This window comes from Hemiscyllium ocellatum, chromosome 31, assembly GCF_020745735.1.
Source record: "Hemiscyllium ocellatum isolate sHemOce1 chromosome 31, sHemOce1.pat.X.cur, whole genome shotgun sequence".
Classification (NCBI taxonomy): Eukaryota; Metazoa; Chordata; class Chondrichthyes; order Orectolobiformes; family Hemiscylliidae; genus Hemiscyllium; species Hemiscyllium ocellatum.
This window is the reverse complement of record NC_083431.1, coordinates 2,978,270-2,997,896: the sequence shown is the minus strand read 5'-3', so window position 1 is coordinate 2,997,896 and position 19,627 is coordinate 2,978,270. Positions and strand designations below refer to the sequence as shown.

Below are 19,627 nucleotides of genomic sequence, written 5' to 3'. Positions count from 1 at the left end.
TGTCACCTGTCCTCTTCCCAATTCCCATTTCACTGACTGCTCTCACCTCACCAACTCCTTGCATTACATCACCTCCCCTCATCTCACTGACTCCCCTCCCCTCACCACTTCCCCTCATTGCACCAACTCTCCTCATCTCACCACATCCCCTAATCTCATCAACACCTCTCATCTCACCACCTACTTTCATTGCACCAATTCCCCTCATCTCACCAACCCCTCTCATTTCACCAACACCTCTCATCTCACCACCTCCAACCATTGCACTGACTCCCCTCATCTCACTGATCCCGTTCATCTCACCGACCCCGCTTATCTCACCACCTCCCCTTATCTCACTGACCCCTCTCATCTCACTGACCCCTCTCATCTCACCATCCCCCCTCATCTCACCACCCCCTTTCATCTCACTGACGTCTTTCACCTCACCCACTTCCCTCATCTCACCGTTGCTCCATGTATCACCATCTCCTCTCAACTCACTGATGTCTTTTACCTCAGCAATTCCCCTCACCTCACTGAATCCCCTCATCTCACCACTTCCCCTCACTTCACTGACACCCCACATCTCACCAACACCCCACATCTCACCACCTCCTCTCATTTCACTGTCTCCTCTCACCTCACCGACTCCTCCCATCTCACCAATGCCCCACACCTCACCACCACCTTTCAAATCACCAACTCCCCTTACTTTTCCAATTCCCCTTAACTCAGTGACTGCTCTCATTTCCCCAGTTCCTCTTATTTCACCAACCCTTCCTTTCCCACCTTGCATTTCACCAACTCCTCTCATTGCACGACCTTCCCCCGCCTCACTGACTCCCCTCACCTCACAAACTGCTCCCATCTCACTGACTCCACTTACTTCTCTGATTCCCCTTACCTCACTGACTCCCCTTATTTCACCAACCCTTCCTGTCCCGTCTCGCACTTCATTGACTCCTCTCATCTCACCTCCTCTTTCTCGAACTTCATAGACTTCTCTCATTTCACCAAATCCTCTTATTTCACCTGTCCTTTTCCCATTTCTAATTTCATAAATACCTCTCATTTCATCAACTCTTTCACCACCTCTCATTTCATTGGCTGTTCTTATTTCACTCTTTCCTATCATCTTACCAGTTCCTCTCATTTCATCAGTCCTTCTTTCTCCCCCTCTCATTTCACCATCTCTTTCTCCACTGACTCCTCCTCTCATTTCATCAAGTCCTCTTTTTCCTTCACCTTTCAGTGCACCAACTCCTCTCATCTCACCAAATCTTCTCAATCCACCAGCTCCTCTTGTTTTTGTTGCAGTTTCATTACCAATTATTTCACTTGTTTCAAAGTTGCTACGTTCATGAAAAGGTGACATATTTTGATCTCTTAGAGGACGAAATGCTCGTCTATGTGATGAATATTCTTTGGCTCCTCTCACACAAATATTCTCAGAGTATGTAGATTTTTTTTTTGGTTCTGCAAGTATTGCCTTAAAAGATGGGTCACAGTTTTCAATGGCCTGAGCAGCCTGAGATGGTTTCAGAAATCTTACATAGCCAAAGCCTTTGCTCTCCCCTGTTTTTTTGTTCTTGATAATATTACAGTATTCAATATCTCCAAAAGCCTTAAACTTTTCTCTCAGATCATCTTCAGCATAGGATTTTGGAACCACAACAAAAATCCTAGTCAGCTCTTCATCTTCGACATCATGGTGGTTCTTAGATCCTCTGGAATGTGCAATGAACACCTTAATGGGTTTGGTGTCCCCAGTGAGAGTTTTGCCGTGCATGTCCTCCATCGCTTTACAGGCTTGCCATGATTTTCCAAACTTTACATAGGCAATACCCTTATGATTTTTGGACTGTTTGTCCCGCACTACCCAAATATCCTGGATATCGCCAAACAAGGAAAACTTTTCTCTGATTGCCTCCTCAGATATTGATTTGCTGATGACCAGAAAGAGTCGACTATTGGGTGGATGATCGACATTCAGCATAGGACCTGAGCTACCACCATCCTCCATCATTACAAATGTCAAGCAAACTGCTGAGATGCCCCTGTGTTTTTCATTACCCCACACACTTCATCATATTCAATTCTATTTGCCATAGTTTTCTGTCTGTGTCTTTTTGTGTCTTTCTGATCCAACTACACAACTTACTGTGCTGCTTAATTTTGGTCTCTTTGGAAAACTTTGACATAAAACACTTCTGTTTTGTTGGTGAGGTTGTTGTATTCTGCTATTACAGACGTTCTTCACTCCAGGAAGTCTTAGAAACTCACGTCTTAAGTACCTGTCAAAGGAACAAGCCTTTAAATTTTAAGCACAAAAGAGGCAACTGAATAGGTTAATACTTTTATTATCAATTAATTGTTTCATGCTGAAGCTTAGAAAAAAAAACTAATTGGAACAAATGCATTTTCAAGATGTATTTTGAATAATTTCTTTGTTCCTCCTCTTTTTCTAGGCTGTGGCATTGGTAACTACAAGCAAAATTCATGGTGCCTGCAGTTTTAAATGATTCATAATTTAGCTCACTGTTGACAACAAGATGCCTGATCCGGGGGCTATCAGCAGCAGCAGTTGGTACTGAAAAAGCTGCAACCTTTAAAGGAGAGCTGCAGTGTGGCTGAGGCAAATACTGGCAATCCAGTGAGAGCTTAACCTGACCTTGAAGAATGCCACAATATAGGAGGGTAGCTGGCTCTTAGGAATTTACTTGCAGCACTGAAAACCTTGATGGTGGTGCACGGTAGGAAGAATGTCCACAGGTTGAAATGGTGGAATCTCTCTAGAAGATGGATATAATCAGGAATTAGTTGGAGCAGGTAGTGTGGACGTCAATGTCAAAATTTGACACCAAGGACCTGGGTGCAATGTCACAAGAAGTTAAATGGTCTCATACAAGTGAACGTATCTTCAAATATTTTATCATACCAACTGCACCACAAGTAATAGGAACAGTAACAGACCATTAATAGATGTGTTCAAATCATGAAGGATCTGGACAGATAGGGCGTAACTGTTCACATTAATAGAGCATTAAGAACCAGAGGGCATTAGAGAGATGAATGTTCAGTTCAAAAATTGCTGTAGGAGAAATAGTATTTGGGAACAGTGGGGTGGTCTTCAACCTTTGCTGGGTCCAGTGTTCTGGTGAGTCATTTAACCAGGTCAGTAGAGGAGGCTGTAAATTAAACAGTGGGGGTGAGGGATCACGTTTGAGACAATTTTTAAATTAAGTAGAGAAGACAAGGCAAGAGAGTAAGGTAGCAATACTCAATATGGTAGCATTCAATGATTCTTGCAGTTTTAAATGATTTTGTAACTGGATGCTCCAGTTTCTTCCCACAGTCCAGGTTAGGTGGATTGGCCATGTTAAAATGTCCTTAGTGTCCAGGCATGTATAGGTTAAATGGAATAGCCAAGGGAAATGCAGGTTTACGGGGACAGGGTAGGGGTTGGGCCTGGGTGAGGTGCTCTTCAGAGGGACTCAATGGGCTGAATGGTCTGCTTCCAAATGGTAGGGTCCTATGTTTCCATGAGAAATAATTCCTCCTCATCTCTGTTTTAAATCTGCCATCCCTTATCTTAAAACTATTACCTCTTGTTCTAGATTGTCCCATAAGGAAAAACATCCGCTACAGGTCTACTTGGTCAATCTCATTTAGCATCTTATATACCTCAATTAAAGCTCTCATTCCTCTAAACTCCAGCAAGTGCAGCTTAACTGCTGAACTCTCCTCATAAGACAGACCACTGTTTTCAAAACAATTTCTTATAGCAGCATGCACTATAGATCAGCAGAGAGAAGGTAAATGCTAGAATCTATTAAGGAGGAGAGGATAGAATAGGACATTTTGAAAATCTTAGTGAAATCAGGCAGAGGCAACATGGATAATGGATTGGTTAACTCTTCTCAAGCAGAAGATGGGTGTAAATGGGTTGCTTTCAGGTTGGCAGGACATGATAAGCAGTATGCCACAAACACCAATGTTGCAGTATGAATTATTTCCTTGGGATTTTTACTATTCATCTGTGGGGCATGGCCAGGGACAGGAATGGTTGTTGCAGGTTCCAGGATTTAGATGTTTCAGTAAGAACAGAGAAGATGGTTGGCATTGTTAGTTAAGGACAGTATTACAGTTGCAGAAAGGATGTTTGGGGACTCGTCAACTGAGGTAGTATGGGCTGAGGTTAGAAACAGGAAAGGACAGGTCACCCTGTTGGGAGTTTTCTATCAGCCTCTGAATAGTTCCAGAGATGTAGAGGAAAGGATAGCAAAGATGATTCTCGAGAGTAGTTGTCATGGGGGACTTCAACTTTCCAAATATTGACTGGGAACACTATAGTACGAATACTATAGATTAGATTAAAGTGTTACTAGATTAGATTACTTGCAGTGCGTAAACAGGCCCTTCGGCCCAACAAGTCCCAACTGATCCTCCGAAGAGCAACCCACCCAGACCGATTCCCCTACACCTAACACTACAGGCAATTTGCCATGGCCAATTCAACAAAATTGCACATGTTTGGACTGTGGGAGGAAATCGGAGCACCCGAAGGAAACTTACGCAGACACGGGGAGGTTGTGCAAATTCTACACAGACAGTTGCCTGAGGCAGGAACTGAACCCAGGTCTCTGGCGCTGTGAGGCAGCAGTGCTAACCACTGTTCCATCGTGCCGCCCACTAGAGATGGGTCAGTTTTTGTCCAGTGTGTGCAGGAAGGCTTCCTGACACAGTATGTAGACAGGCCAACAAGGGGCAAAACCACATTAAATTTGGTACTGGGTAATGAGTCTGGTCAGGTGTTAGACTTGGAAGTAGGCGAGCACTTTGGTGACAGCGATCACAATTCTGTTATGTTTACTTTAGAGATAGAAAGGGTTACGTGTATACCACTGGGCAAGAGTTACAGCTGGGGGAAAGGCAATTATGATGCGATTAGGCAAGATTTAGGAAGCATAAGATGGGGAAGGAAACTGCAGGGGATGGGCACATTAGAAATGTGGAGCATATTCAAGGAAAAGCTCCTGTGTGTCCTAGATAAGTATGTACCTGTCAGACAAGGGAGGAAGCTGTAGAGCGTGGGAGTCGTGATTTATGAAGGAAGTGGAATCTCCGGTCAAGAGGAAGAAGAAAGCTTATGTTAGGATGAGATGTGAAGGCTCAGTTAGGACGCTTACGGGTTAAAAGGTAGCCAGGAAAGACCTAATGAGAGAGCTCAGAAGAGCCAGGAGAAGACATGAGAAGATGTTGGCGAATAGGATTAGGATAAACCCTAAGGCTTTCTATAGGTATTTAAGGAATAAAAGAATGACGAGAGTAAGATTAGGGCCAATCAAGGATAGTAGTGGAAAGTTGTGTGTGGAGTCAGAGGAGATAGGGGAAACACTAAATAATATGTTGACAGTATTCACTCTAGAAAATGTTGTCGAGGAGAATCCTGAGATACAGGCTACTATACTAGGTGGTATTGAGGTTCACAAGGAAGAGGTATTAGAAATCCTGCAGAGTGTGAAAATAGATAAGTCCCCTGGGCCGGATAGGATTTATCCTAGGATCCTCTGGGAAGCCAGGGAGGAGATTGCCGAGCCTTTGGCATTGACCTTTAAATCGTCATTGTCTACAGGAATAGTGCCAGAAGTCTGGAGGATAGCAAATGTGGTTCCCCTGTTCAAGAAGGGGAGTAGAGACAACCCTGGTAATTATAGACCAGTGAGCCTTACTTCAGTTGTTGGTAAAGTGTTGGAAAAGGTTATAAGAGATAGGATTTATAATCATCTAGAAGAGAATAATTTGATTAGGGATAGTCAGCACGGTTTTGTGAAAGATAGGTTGTGCCTCCCAAACCTTAGAGTTCTTTGAGAAGGTGACCAAACAGGTAGATGAGAGTAAACCGGTTGATGTGGTGTATATATAGATTTCAGCAAGGTGTCTGATAAAGTTCCCCACAGTAGGCTATTGTAAAAAATACAGAGGAATGGGATTGCGGGAGATATAGCTGTTTGGATCAGTAATTGGCTTGCTGAAAGAAGTGGTGGTTGATGGGAGATGTTCATCCTGGCGTCCAGTTACTAGTGGCGTACCTCAAGGGTCGGTGTTGGGTCCACTGCTATTCGCCATTTTTATAAATGACCTGAATGAGGGTGTAGTAAATTTGCAGACGACACTAAGGTCGGTGGAGTTGTGGATAGTGACGAAGGATGTTGTAGGTTAAGCTGCAGAGCTGGGCTGAGAGGTGGCAAACGGAGTTTAATTCGGACAAGTGTGAGGTGATTCACTTTAGTCGGCGTTACCGGAATGCAAAGTACTGGGTTAATGGTAAGATTCTTCGAAGCGTAGATGAGCAGGGAGATCTCAGTGTCCATGTAAACAGATCCTTGAAAGTTGTCACCCAGGTTGACAGGGTTGTTAAGAAGGCCTACAGTGTGTTAGTTTTTATTAATAGAGGGATCGAGTTCCGGAACCATGAAGTTATGCTGCAGCTGTACAAAACTCTGGTGTAGCCACACTTGGAGTATTGTGTACAGTTCTGGTCACCGCATTATAAGAAAGATGTGGAAGCTTTGGAAAAGATGCAGAGGAGATTTACTAGGATGTTGCCTGGTATGGAGGGAAGGTCTTACGAGGAAAAGCTGAGGGACTTGATGCTGTTTTCGTTAGAGAGAAAAAGGTTGAGAGGTGACTTAATAGAAACATTTAAGATAATCAGAGGGTTAGATAGGATGGACAGGGAGAGCCTTTTTCCAAGTATGGAGATAGTGAGCATGGGGGGCATAGCTTTAAATTGAGGGGTGATAGATATAGGGCAGATGTCAGAGGTAGTTTCTTTACTCAGAGTAGTAAGGGTATGGAATGCTTTGCCTGCAACAGTAGTATATTCGCGAACTTTAAGTACATTTAAGTCGTCATTGGACAAGCATATGGACGTACATGGAATAGTGTAGGTTAGATGGGCTTCAGATTGGTATGACAGGTCAGTGCAACATCGAGGGCTGAAGGGCCTGTACTGTGCTGTAGTGTTCTATGTTCTATCACTGGCTGGCCAGTATTAATTTCTGTCCTCAGTTGCCCTTCGGAAGGTCATGGTGATGTCTTCTTGGAGGGATAGATAGAAGCGATGAGGAATTTGCAACAGCAACAGTATGTAATGGATGGCAGTTATAGAAAGGGGGAAAAAGTCTCAGTTACAGTCACATAGATGGGTTAGGTAAGAGAGGTAGGCAGCCAGAGCAGGAGTCTTTTGTGGATATACCCATTTCAAACAGGTATGCTGTTTTGGAAAATATAGAGGGTGATGGATTCTCAGGGGAATGTAGCACAGACAGCCAAGTTTCGGGTATTGAGACTGGTTCTAATGCAACGAGGGGTAGGTTGGCTTCCAAGTGATCAATTGTGCTAGGGGATTATGTAGTCAGAGGTACAGACATACGTTTCTGTGACCAGCAGCGAAAAAGCAGAATGGTGTGTTGTTTCCCTGGTGCCAGGATCGAGGATGTCTCAGAGAGGGTGTAGAATGTTCTCACGGGGGAGAGGGGCCAGCAGGAGGTCATTGTCCAGAGTGGAACCAACGACATTGGAAGGGAAAGGTTGAGACTCTGAAGGGAGCTTACAGAGTTCGGTAGAAATTTAAAAAGGAGGTCCTCAAGGGTAGTAATATCTGGATTACTCCCAGTGCTACGAGTTAGTGAGGGCAGGAATAGGAGGATAGAGCAGATGAATGCATGGCTCAGGAGCTGGTGTATGGGAGAAGGATTCACGTTTTTGGGTCATTGGAATCTCTTTTGGGGTAGAAGTGACCTGTAACAGAATGATGGATTGCACCTAAATTGGAAGGGGACTAATATACTGGCAGGGAAATTTGCTAGAACTGCTTGGGAGGATTTAAACTAGTAAGGTTGGGTTGGTGGTGGTGGTGGTGGTGGTGGTGGGGGGGGTGGGGGTGGGGGGGGGGGTGGGGGTGGGACCCGGGGAGGTAGTGAGGAAAGAGATCGATCTGAGACAGGTACAGCTGAGAACAGAAGTGAGTCAAACAGTCAGGGCAGGCAGGGACAAGGCAGGACTAATAAATTAAACTGCATTTATTTCAATGCAAGGGGCCTAACAGGGAAGGCAGATGAACTCAGGGCATGGTTAGGAACATGGGACTGGGATATCACCGCAATTACAGAAACATGGCTCAGGGATGGGCAGGACTGGCAGCTGAATGTTCCAGGATACAAATGCTACAGGAAGGATAGAAAGGGAGGCAAAAGAGAAGGGGCAGTGGCATTTTTGATAAGGGATAGCATTACAGCTGTGCTGAGGGAGGATATTCCCGGAAATACATCCAGGGAAGTTATTTGGGTGGAACTGAGAAATAAGAAAGGGATGATCACCTTATTGGGATTATATTATAGACCCCCAATATCAGAGGGAAATGGAGAAATAAACTTGTAAGGAGATCTCAGCTGTCTGTAAGAATAATAGGGCAGTTATGGTAGGGGATTTTAACTTTCCAAACATCGACTGGGACTGCCATAGTGCTAAAGGTTTAGATGGAGAAGAATTTCTTAAGTGTCTACAAGACAATTTTCTGATTCAGTATGTGGATGTACATACTAGAGAAGGTGCAAAACTTGACCTACTCTTGGGGAATAAGGCAGGGCAGGTGACTGAGGTGTCAGTGAGGGAGCACTTTGGGGCCAGTGACCATAATTCTATTCGTTTTAAAAAGGATAGACCAGATCTAAAAGTTGAAGTTCTAAATTGGAGAAAGGCCAATTTTGACGGTATTAGGCAAGAACTTTCAAAAGCTGATGAGAGACAAATGTTCGCAGGTAAAGGGATGGCTGGAAAATGGGAAGCCTTCAGAAATGAGATAACCAGAGTCCGGAGAAAGTATATTCCTGTCAGGGTGAAAGGGAAGGCTGGTAGGTATAGGGAATGCTGGATGACTAAAGAAATTGATGGTTTGGTTAAGAAAAAGGAGAAAGCATATGTCAGGTACAAACAGGATAGATCGAGTGAATCCTCAGAAGAGTATAAAGAAAGTAGGAATATACTTAAGAGGGAAATCAGGAGGGCAAAACGGGACATGAGATAGCTTTGGCAAATAGAATTAAGGAGAATCCAAAGGGCTTTTACAAATATATTAAGGACAAAAGGATAACTAGGGAGAGACTAGGGCCCCTCAAAGATCAGCAAGGCAGCCTTTGTGTGGAGCCACAGAAAATGGGGGAGATACTAAATGAATATTTTGCATCAGTATTTACTGTGGAAAAGGATATGGAAGATACAGACTGTAGGGAAATAGATGGTGACATCTTGCAAAATGTCCAGATTACAGAGGAGGAAGTGCTGGATGTCTTGAAATGGTTAAAGGTGGATAAATCCCCAGGACCTGATCAGGTGTACCCAAGAACTCTGTGGGAAGCTAGAGAAGTGATTGCTGGGCCTCTTGCTGAGATATTTGTATCATCGATAGTCACAGGTGAGGTGCCAGAAGAGTGGAGGTTGGCAAACGTGGTGCCACTGTTTAAGAAGGACGTTAAAGACAAGCCAGGGAACTATAGACCAGTGAGCCTGACCTCGGTGGTGGGCAAGTTGTTGGAGGGAATCCTGAGGGACAGGTTGTACATGTATTTGGAAAGGCAAGGACTGATGTGGGATAGTCAATATGACTTTGTGCGTGGGAAATCATGTCTCACAAACTTGATTGAGTTTTTTGAAGTAACAAAGATTGATGAAGGCAGAGCAGTAGATGTGACCTATATGGACTTCAGTAAGGCATTCGACAAGATTCCCCATGGGAGACTGATTAGCAAGGTTAGATCTCATGAAATACAGGGAGAACTAGCCATTTGGATACAGTACTGGCTCAAAGATAGAAGACAGAGGGTGGTGGTGGTGGAGGGTTGGTTTTCAGACTGGAGGCCTGTGACCAGTGGAGTGCCACAAGGATCGGTGCTGGGCCCTCTACTTTTTGTCATTTACATAAATTATTTGGATGCGAGCATAAGAGGTACAGTTAGTAAGTTTGCAGATGACACCAAAATTGGAGGTGTAGTGGACAGCGAAGAGGGTTACCTCAGATTATAACAGGATCTGGACCAGATGAGCCAATGGGCTGAGAAGCGGCAGATGGAGTTTAATTCAGACAAATGCGAGGTGCTGCATTTTAGGAAAGCAAATCTTAGCAGGATTTATACACTTAATGGTAAGGTCCTAGGGAGTGTTGCTGAACAAAGAGACCTTGGAGTGCAGGTTCATAGCTCCTTGAAAGTGGAGTCACAGGTAGATAGGATAGTGAAGAAGGCATTTGGTATGCTTTCTTTTATTGGTCAGAGTATTGAGTACAGGAGTTGGGAGGTCATGTTGCGGCTGTACAGGACATTGGTTAGGCCACTGTTGGAATATTGCATGCAATTCTGGTCTCCTTCCTATCGGAAAGATGTTGTGAAACTTGAAAGGGTTCAGAAAAGATTTACAAGGATGTTGCCAGGGTTGGAGGATCTGAGCTACAGGGAAAGGCTGAACAGGCTGGAGCTGTTTTCCCCGGAGCATCAGAGGCTGAGGGGTGACCTTATAGAGGTTTACAAAATTATGAGGGGCATGGATAGAATAAATAGACAAAGTCTTTTCCCTGGGGTCGGGGAGTTCAGAACTACAGGACATAGGCTTAGGGTGAGAGGGGAAAGATATAAAAGAGACCTAAGGGGCAACTTTTTCACGCAGAGGGTGGTACGTGTATGGAATGAGCTGCCAGAGGATGTGGTGGAGGCTGGTACAATTGCAGCATTTAAGAGGCATTTGGATGGGTATATGAATAGGAAGGGTTTGGAGGGATATGGGCCGGGCGCTGGCAGGTGGGACTCGGTTGGGTTGGGATATCTGGTTGGCATGGATGGGTTGGACCGAAGGGTCTGTTTCCATGCTGTACATCTCTATGACTCTATGCTGCAGTTCATGTGATGCTAATAGACCCATAATGCTGTTTGGGAGAATTCCAGGATTTTGATCCAGCAATATTGAAGAAACAACAATATATTTTTTGGTCAAAATGACGAGTAGCTTGGAAGAGAACTTACAGGTGGTGGTATTCCCACGTACCTGCCGCCCTTGTCCTCCTAGATCCAAGTGGGTTTGGAAGGTGCAGTCATAGGATCTTTGGCGAGTTATTGCAGTACATACTGCTGTTATTGAGCGTTGGTGGAAGAGGGAGTGGTTGCTTGTGGACGTGGTGCTAATGGAACGGATTGCTTTGTCCTAGATGCTGTCAAGTTCCAGTGCTGTTTGAGCTACACTCATCCAGGCAAGTGGGGAATATTTCATCACACTAATGACTATCTTGTAGATGACAGGCTTTAGGGAGTCAGGAGGCAAGTTACTTGTTGCAATATAACTAGCCTCTGACCTGCTCTTGTAGCCACTGTATTATTTTGATGACTCCAGTTGAGCTTTTCGTCAGTGGTAACCTTGGGACCATAGGAGGTAGAAGATTAGGTCATTTTGCTCTACCGTTCGATCATGCCTGAAATGTTTCTCAACTAGCATTGAACTGGAGGCTGTCGGGAAGGCAAGTAAAAAAATGTGAAAACTCACCTCTAGAATCGGGACCTGCCATTGTTGTTCCAGCAGCAGGAAGTGCGGGAGTGTCGAACAGGAGGCTGTCAGGAAGATTAGTAAAAAATTTTAAAACTCACCACTAGCGTTATATTTTACAGGAGCAGAGGTGGAGGTGAACACCGGGGGCTGCCGACAATATATTTGGGCAGCGGCTGAACCCGAGACACTACACATGTAATGTCTCCCACCCTATTCTAACCAAAAAAAAAAGGACTCTGTAGTGGGTTGATAAGGTAAATTGATTGGTTAAAAATTTACTTTTTTTAATCTTCTATTAATTGCTTAATTGAGTAAGACCATAGCAGATATATACTGGAAATTATTTAACTCAAATTTGTAAATATAAATTAACTAAGTCAATGGTTGGTCAGGTGATGTGCTATAGCTGTATGATGTGGGAGCTGGCTGATTCCATTGTGAATGGCAGTGATCACATCTGCAACAAGTGTTGGTTGCTGGGAGAACTCTGGCACAGAGTTGATCTGAAATCTGAGCTTCAACATTGCAGCACATCCAGAGAGGGAAGAGTTACCTGGACACTTTGTTTCAGGAGGCAGTCACACCTGGTAGATTAAGTAATTTAAATTCAGTTAGTGATCAAGGACAATACGGTGTGATTGCAAGTGAGGCAGGTAGGTGGATCCTGAGTTTCAGGAGTTAAGGACCCTCAGCCTTTGACCTTATCCAACAGGTATGAGATTCTTGCTCCCTGTTTGGGTGAGGAAAAGGGCTACAAGGGAGGATGAGCCAACTGACCATGGCACCATGGTGCAGAAGGCCATTCAAGAGGGGGAGCAAAAAGACAAGTGATAGTTATAGGGGATTCTATAATTAGGGGGACAGATAGTATTGTTTGCAAGCCAGATTGGGAGTCCCACATTGTGTACTGCCTGCCAGGTACCAGGGTGCAGGACATCTCTGACTGACTTGAAAGGATACTGGAGCGGGAGGGGAGGATTCAGTTGTCAGTGGGACTAACAACATAGGCAAGGGTAGGTTAGAGGTCCTGTTTGGGGATTATCGAGCACTAGGGACGAAATTAAAGAGCAGGTCCTCAAGGGTTATAATCTCCGGATTACTGCCTGAGCCATGTTAAAATTGGCTTAGGGACAAGAAAATTAGGGAAGTAAACATGTGGCTAAGGGAATGGTGTGGGAAAGACTGGGGCATTGACATCAGTTTTGGAACCAGGGGATCTGTACCGATGGGATGGTCTCTACCTGAACCGATCTAGAACCAATGTTCTAGCAAAAGGATAAATAGGGTGGTCACTAGGACTTTAAACTTGTGAGTCGGGGGCAGGGGCTGGGGGGAGGAGGGGGGAGGGAAAGCAACAGGAAGTATGGTGATAAATGAAAAGGTAAGCAGCAGGTTAGCATATATGCAGGAAGGTTTAAATTCAAGGCAAACTATGAAAGAAGCAGAAATGAAGGATAACTCAGAAGATATTAGAGATGTTGTGAATCATGATGGTAAGAAAGCTTGCATAAAGACTTTTTACCTGAATGCTCATAGCATTCGTAGAGTTAAAAGTACAAATAATCGTGAACGATATGATATGATAGCCATCACGGACACATGGTTACAGAATGGTCATGACTAGGAATTAAATATCCAGGGGTACCAGACTATTTGGAAGGATAGACAGGAATGCAAGGGAGGTGTTGTAGCTCTGGTATTCAAGGAAGACATCAGTGGTGCTGAGAGCTGGTATTGGTTCTATGGAGCATGAGATTGAATCCATTTGGGTGGAAATTAAGAATTCCAAGAAGAAAAAGTCACTGATAGGCATAGTCTATAGGCCACCAAATAATGACATCACATTGGGGCAGGCAATAAACAAGGAAATAACTAATGCCTGCAAAAATGGTACGGCTACTACCATGGGGGATTTTATTCTGCATGTAGATTGGTAGAACCAGTTCTGTCAGGGTAGCCTTGAGGAGTTGTTCGTTGAGTGCATCTGTGATAGTTTTCTTGACAGCATGTAATGGAATTGACGAGAGAGCAAGCTATCTTGCTCTGGTCCTATGTAATGAGATAGGAATAATTAATGACCTCATAGTCAGAGATCCTCTTGGAAGGAGTGATCACAGTATGGTTGATTTTAAAATACAGCTGGATAGTGTGACGATACAATCAAATACCAGCGTTTTGTCCTTGAATAAGGGAGACTGAGAGAATGAGGGAGGACCTGGCTAAGTAGACTGGAAACTGAGACTTTATGGTGCGACAGTTGACGAGCAGTGGAGGACCTTCAAAGAAATTTTTCAAAGTGCTCAGCAAAAGTATATTCCGGTGAGAGGGAAGGACTGTAAGAGGAAGGGTAATCTTCCATGGGTGTCTAAGTAAATAAGACAGACTATCAAAGTGTAGAGAAGGCATACAAAGTGGCCAAAAACAGCAGTAATCTAGAAGATTGGGAAAACTTTAAAGGTCAACAGAAAGCTACAAAAAGAGCTATAAAGATAGGAAATGAAAAAAAACTAGCACAGAATATAAAGACTGATAGCAAAAGTTTCTATACATAAAATATAGATACATATCTAAAGATATATAGATACATAAATATAGATACATAAAATATAAATACATAAATATCTGTACATATAGATCTCATGCACCAACTTTATTGCAGGCGCCACAACCTTGAAATTCAGATGGAGTTCACACTCTCAGCCTGCACTCAGGATACAGCAGTACAATTACGCAACATTGCCAAATAAACAAGGTGACAAAGCTACACCACATACATGCACGCCAAGAACAAAAAAACTGGAGAAACTTGGCATTCTTACCAGTAATAGCAAAGTCCACCCTGGCACCACAGTAGACAACATTTTCACTGCAGGGAAGTCTATTATCAACTTATCAGACCACACCCTTCGACCGGAAGAGATTGAAGGCCTGAGTAGGGATTTCAACTTCTGCCCCACTACCAAAATGGACCCGTTGGTTCTGGCAGCAGACACTGAGGACTTAATCAGACAAATGAGACTCCGGAAATTCTTTCAATGTGCCAGCAGTGATCCCAATGAGCCCACTGATGAACTGGAACAGTCATCACAGGGATCTGTAGAGGAGCGACCAAAGAAGGTGTCAACTTGGACCCCACTGGAGGGCCGCTACCCTGGGCTTGACATGTATGCTCACAAAATATATAAATGCCAGATTCATCAGCCGCACCCAAAGGTAGAGCAAAACATCACCTGTTCACAACGCAATGTCATCCAGGTTCTTAAAACCAATCACAATATTGTCATCAAACTAGCAGATAAAGGAGGAGCCATTGTCATTCAGAATAGAGCAGATTACTGCAAGGAAGTGTACCGACAACTGAACAACCAGGAACACTACAGGCAACTACCAGCTGATCTGACCAAAGAATAAGCCCGTGAATTAAACACATTGATCAGAACTTTGGATCCAGTCCTTCAGAGTTCCCTAGGCACCCTCATCCCACGTACTTCTCGTGTAGGCGACTTTTACTGCCTTCCAAAGGTACACAAAGTCAACACACCAGGACGTCCCATCGTGTCAGGCAATGGGACCCTATGTGAGAATCTCTCCAGCTATGTTGAAGGCATCTTGAAACCTATTGTGCAGGGGATCCCCAGCTTCTGTCATGACACTACGGATTTCTTACAGAAACTCAGCACCCACGGACCAGTCGAACCGGAAACATTCCTCGTCACAATGGATGTTTCCACACTCTACACCAGCATCCCCCACAATGATGGCAACAGCCTCAGTACTCAACACCAACAATTGCCAATCTCCAAACACCATCCTACAACTCATCTGCTTTATCCTTGATCACAACGTCTTCACCTTTGACAACCAGTTCTTCATTCAGACACATGGAACAGACATGGGGACCAAATTTGCACCCCAATATGCCAACATTTTTATGCACAGGTTCGAAAAAGACTTCTTCTCTATGCAGGATCTCCAACCAACATTATACACCAGGTACATTGATGACATTTTCTTCCTCTGGACTCATGTTGAGGAGTCACTGATAAAACTACACAGTGACATCAACAAGTTTCATCCCACCGTCAAACTCACCATGTACTACTCTCGACTATCTGTCTCATTCTTGGACACATGCATCTCCATCAAGGATGGACACCTCAGCATCACACTCTACCGCAAACCTACAGACAACCTTACAATGCTACACTTCTCCAACTTCCACCCAAAACATATTAAAACAGCCATCCCCTATGGACAAGCCCTACGCATACACCGGATCTGCTCAGATGAGGAGGAACGTGACGGATACCTGGAAGTACTCAGGGATGCCCTCACAAGAACAGGGTACGATGCCCAACTTATCGACCGCCAATTCCGACGTGCCACAGCAAGGAACCGTAATGACCTTCTTAGGAGACAGACACACGCTGCAACCGACAGGGTACCCTTTGTTGTTCAGTATTTCCCAGGAGCTGAAAAACTACACCATGTTCTTCGTGACCTGCAACACATTATCAATGAGGACGAGCACCTCACCAAGACCTTCCCCACACCTCCACTACTTGCCTTTAAACAACCACCAAACCTCAAACAGATCGTTATTCGTAGCAAGCTGCCCGGCTCTCAGGACAACACCATACAACCCTGTCATGATAGGCGCTGCAAGACGTGTCAGAGTGGGGACACCTCCCTCCTTGTATATGGCAGGTACTGATGTGACTCAGCCAACGCTGTCTCTCTTATACGTTGCAGGCAAGGATGCCCTGAGGCATGATACATTGGGGAAACTGAGCAAAGGCTACAACAATGGATGAATGAGCACCGCACAACAATCAACAGACAGAAGTGTTCCCTCCCAGTTGGGGAACACTTCAGTGGTCCAGGACATTCAACCTCGGACCTTCGGGTGACCATCCTCCAAGACAGACTTCGGGACAGGCAGCAGCAAAAAGTGTCCGAGCAGAGGCTGATAGCTAAGTTCGGTACCCATAGGGAGTGCCTCAATCAGGACCTTGGATTCATTTCACATTACAGGTGACCACCATTGCACTATACACACACACACATACACACTCACTCCTATACACACATAAACACGGACACACATATACACAGACGTGCACACAGACACCCACACACACCCTTACAGACACACACACTCCCACACGCACCCCCTCACAGACTTAAGACACTCTACACTCAATACGCACACACATACACTTTCTCACACTCACAACCCCCAACCAAGACAGACAGACACACACAGACAAACGCGCACATGCACACATATATCTTGTGGGGTGAATTTGTACTTTCAGGGTTACATTGTACTTTGCTCAAAAACTGCATGCATTCATGTAAAACTCTGTTATCTCACTTTTTAGATTAGAATCAATCTAAACATCATGGCATAGACAGAGAACACAGGGTATTCCCGATGAAGGGCTTTTGCCCAAAATGTCGATTTTACTGCTCCTTGGATGCTGCCTGAATTGCTGTGCTTTTCCAGCACCTCGAATCCTGAATCTGGTTTCCAGCATCTGCAGTCATTGTTTTTACTTAGAGAACACAGGAGGCTAACACCTTCAACATATTGTCTAGCTATCACCCATTGTTCATAGCTAACCTGAGAATGCAATTTATAAAAAAAGGTTTTGTGATTTACACATGAAAGAAATGAAACTTTCATGGTATTCAAACAGATGAAAGACTTAACAATCAATTTTTCAATGTATAATTTCAGTTACTTCACACTGTAAATTTTTGCTATAAATTCTGTGTGTTAGGATTGAGTCCTCCACTGTCACTTGATGAAGGAGAGATGCTCCGAAAGCTAGTGTGCTTCCAATTAAACCTGTTGGACTATAACCTGGTGTTGTGTGAATTTTAAAATGAAGAAGAGTGGCTAAAGTAAATGTTGGTCCTTGAGAGGGTGAGAAGGAGCAGTTAGTTATGGAATAGGACGAAATGGCCAAGGCATTGAACAGCTATTTTGCATCAGTCTTCACAATGGAGGACACTAATAACATGCCAGTAAGTGACGAAGAGATAAAGGTAGGTGAGGACTTGGAAACAATTATTATTATAGAAGAGCTAGTGTTGGGTAAGCTAATGGAGCTAAGGATAGATAAGTTTCCTGGCCCTGATGGAATGCATCCCAGGGTACTAAAAGAGATGGCGGGAGAAATAGTAGGTGGATTGGCAGTAATTTTCCAAACTTTGCTGGACTCTGGGGCAGTCCCAGCAGATTGAAAATAGCAAATGTGACGCCACTGTTTAAAAAGGGAAGTAGACAAAAGATGGGGAGTCATAGACCATTGAGCTTAACCTCTGATGGGGAAGATGCTTTAGTTTATTATCAAGGAAGAAATAGCAGGACATCTCGAAAGAAATTGTCCCATTGTATAGACGCAGCATGGGGTTCATAAAGGACAGGTCATGCTTCACAAATCTTTTGGAATTCTATGAAGACATTTCAAGCAAGGTAGACAACGGGCCCAGTGAATGTGGTGTACCTAGATTTCCAAAAGGCTTTTGACAAGTTGCCACACATGAGGCTGTTGCATAAGATAAGGATGCATAGTGTTAGGGGTAGAGTATTAGTTTGGATAGAGGATTGGTTGACTGACAGGAACAAAGAACAAAGAAAATTTACAGCCCAGGAACAGGTCCTTCGGCCCTCCAAGCCTGAGCCGATCCAAATCCACTGTCTAAACCTGTCGCCCAATTCCTAAGGATCTGTATCCCTCTGCTCCCCAACTACTCATGCATCTGTCCAGACACACCTTAAGTTAATCTACCGTGCCTGCCTCTAATACCTTTTCTGGCAACACATTCCAGGCACCTACCACTTCTGTGGAAGGTACCTTTCAACATTTCTCCTCTATCCTTGAATCCCTAGCAGAATCCCTCACCCTGGGAAAATCCTATCTATATCCTGTCTATACCCTTCATGATTTTGCAGACCCCAATCAGGTCACCCCCTCATTTTCTTTTTCTAATAAAAACAATCCTAACCTACTCAACCTCTCTTCATAGCTAGCACCTTCCATACCAAGCAACATCTTCGTAAACCTCCTCTGCACCCTCTCCAAAGTGTCCACATTTTTTTGGTAATGTGTTGACCAGAACTGTACACAGTATTCTAAATGTGGTCAAACCAAAGTCTTGTATAATTTTAACATGACCTGCCAGCTCTTATACTCATACCCCATCCAGAAGGCAAGCATACCACTTACCTTCTTGACCACTCTATGCAGCCACTTCAGAGTATAATGGACCTGAAATCCCAGATCTCTCTGTTCATCAACTTTTCCCAAGGATCTTCCATTAACAGTATAGTTCACTCTAGAATTAGACCTTATAAAATACATCAGGAAACAAAGAGTGGGGATAAATAAGTGCTATTCTGGTTGGCAATCAGTGACTAGTGGTATGCCTCATGGATTGGTGTTGGGACCACAATTATTTACAATTTATATAGATGATTTGGAGTTAGGGACCACGTGTACGGTGTCAAAATTTGCCCCTGGCACTACGATAAGTGGCAGAGCAAAATGTGCAGAGGACTGTGAAACTTTGCAGAAGAACATAGATACATTGAGTGAGTGGGCAAAGATCTGGCAGATGGAAAACAATATTAGTAAGTGTGAAGTCATACATTTTGGTAGGAGTAACAGCAAAATTGATTATTACTTGAATGGTAAATAATTGCAGCATTGTTGTGGTTCTGTTTGCCGAGCTGGAAGTTTTTGTTGCAAACGTTTCGTCCCCTGGCTAGGCGACATCATCAGTGCTTTGGAGCCTCCTGCGAAGCGCTTCTTTGATGTTTCTTCCGGTATTTATAGTGGTCTGTCCTTGCCGCTTCCGGGTGTCAGTTTCAGCTGTCCGCTGTAGTGGTTGGTATATTGGGTCCAGGTCGATGTGTTTGTTGATGGAGTTTGTGGATTAATGCCATGCCTCTAGGAATTCCCTGGCTGTTTTCTGTCTGGCTTGCCCTATGATATTAGTGTTGTCCCAGTCGAATTCATGTTGTTTGTTGTCTGCATGTGTG

The 19,627-nt window shown here is 44.1% G+C and overlaps 1 protein-coding gene across 1 annotated transcript in view; it reads right to left on the bottom strand.

The window, feature by feature from the left end:
- The window catches only part of LOC132830213 (RNA-binding protein 45-like), a 34,691-nt gene extending 32,686 nt beyond the window's left edge, over positions 1 to 2,005 (bottom strand). Inside the window, exon 1 of the mRNA XM_060847744.1 lies at positions 1,309 to 2,005. Coding sequence (XP_060703727.1) covers positions 1,309 to 2,005 — 697 coding nt within the window. The remainder of the gene's footprint in view (positions 1 to 1,308) is intronic.
- Between the last annotated feature and the right edge of the window lie 17,622 nt (positions 2,006 to 19,627).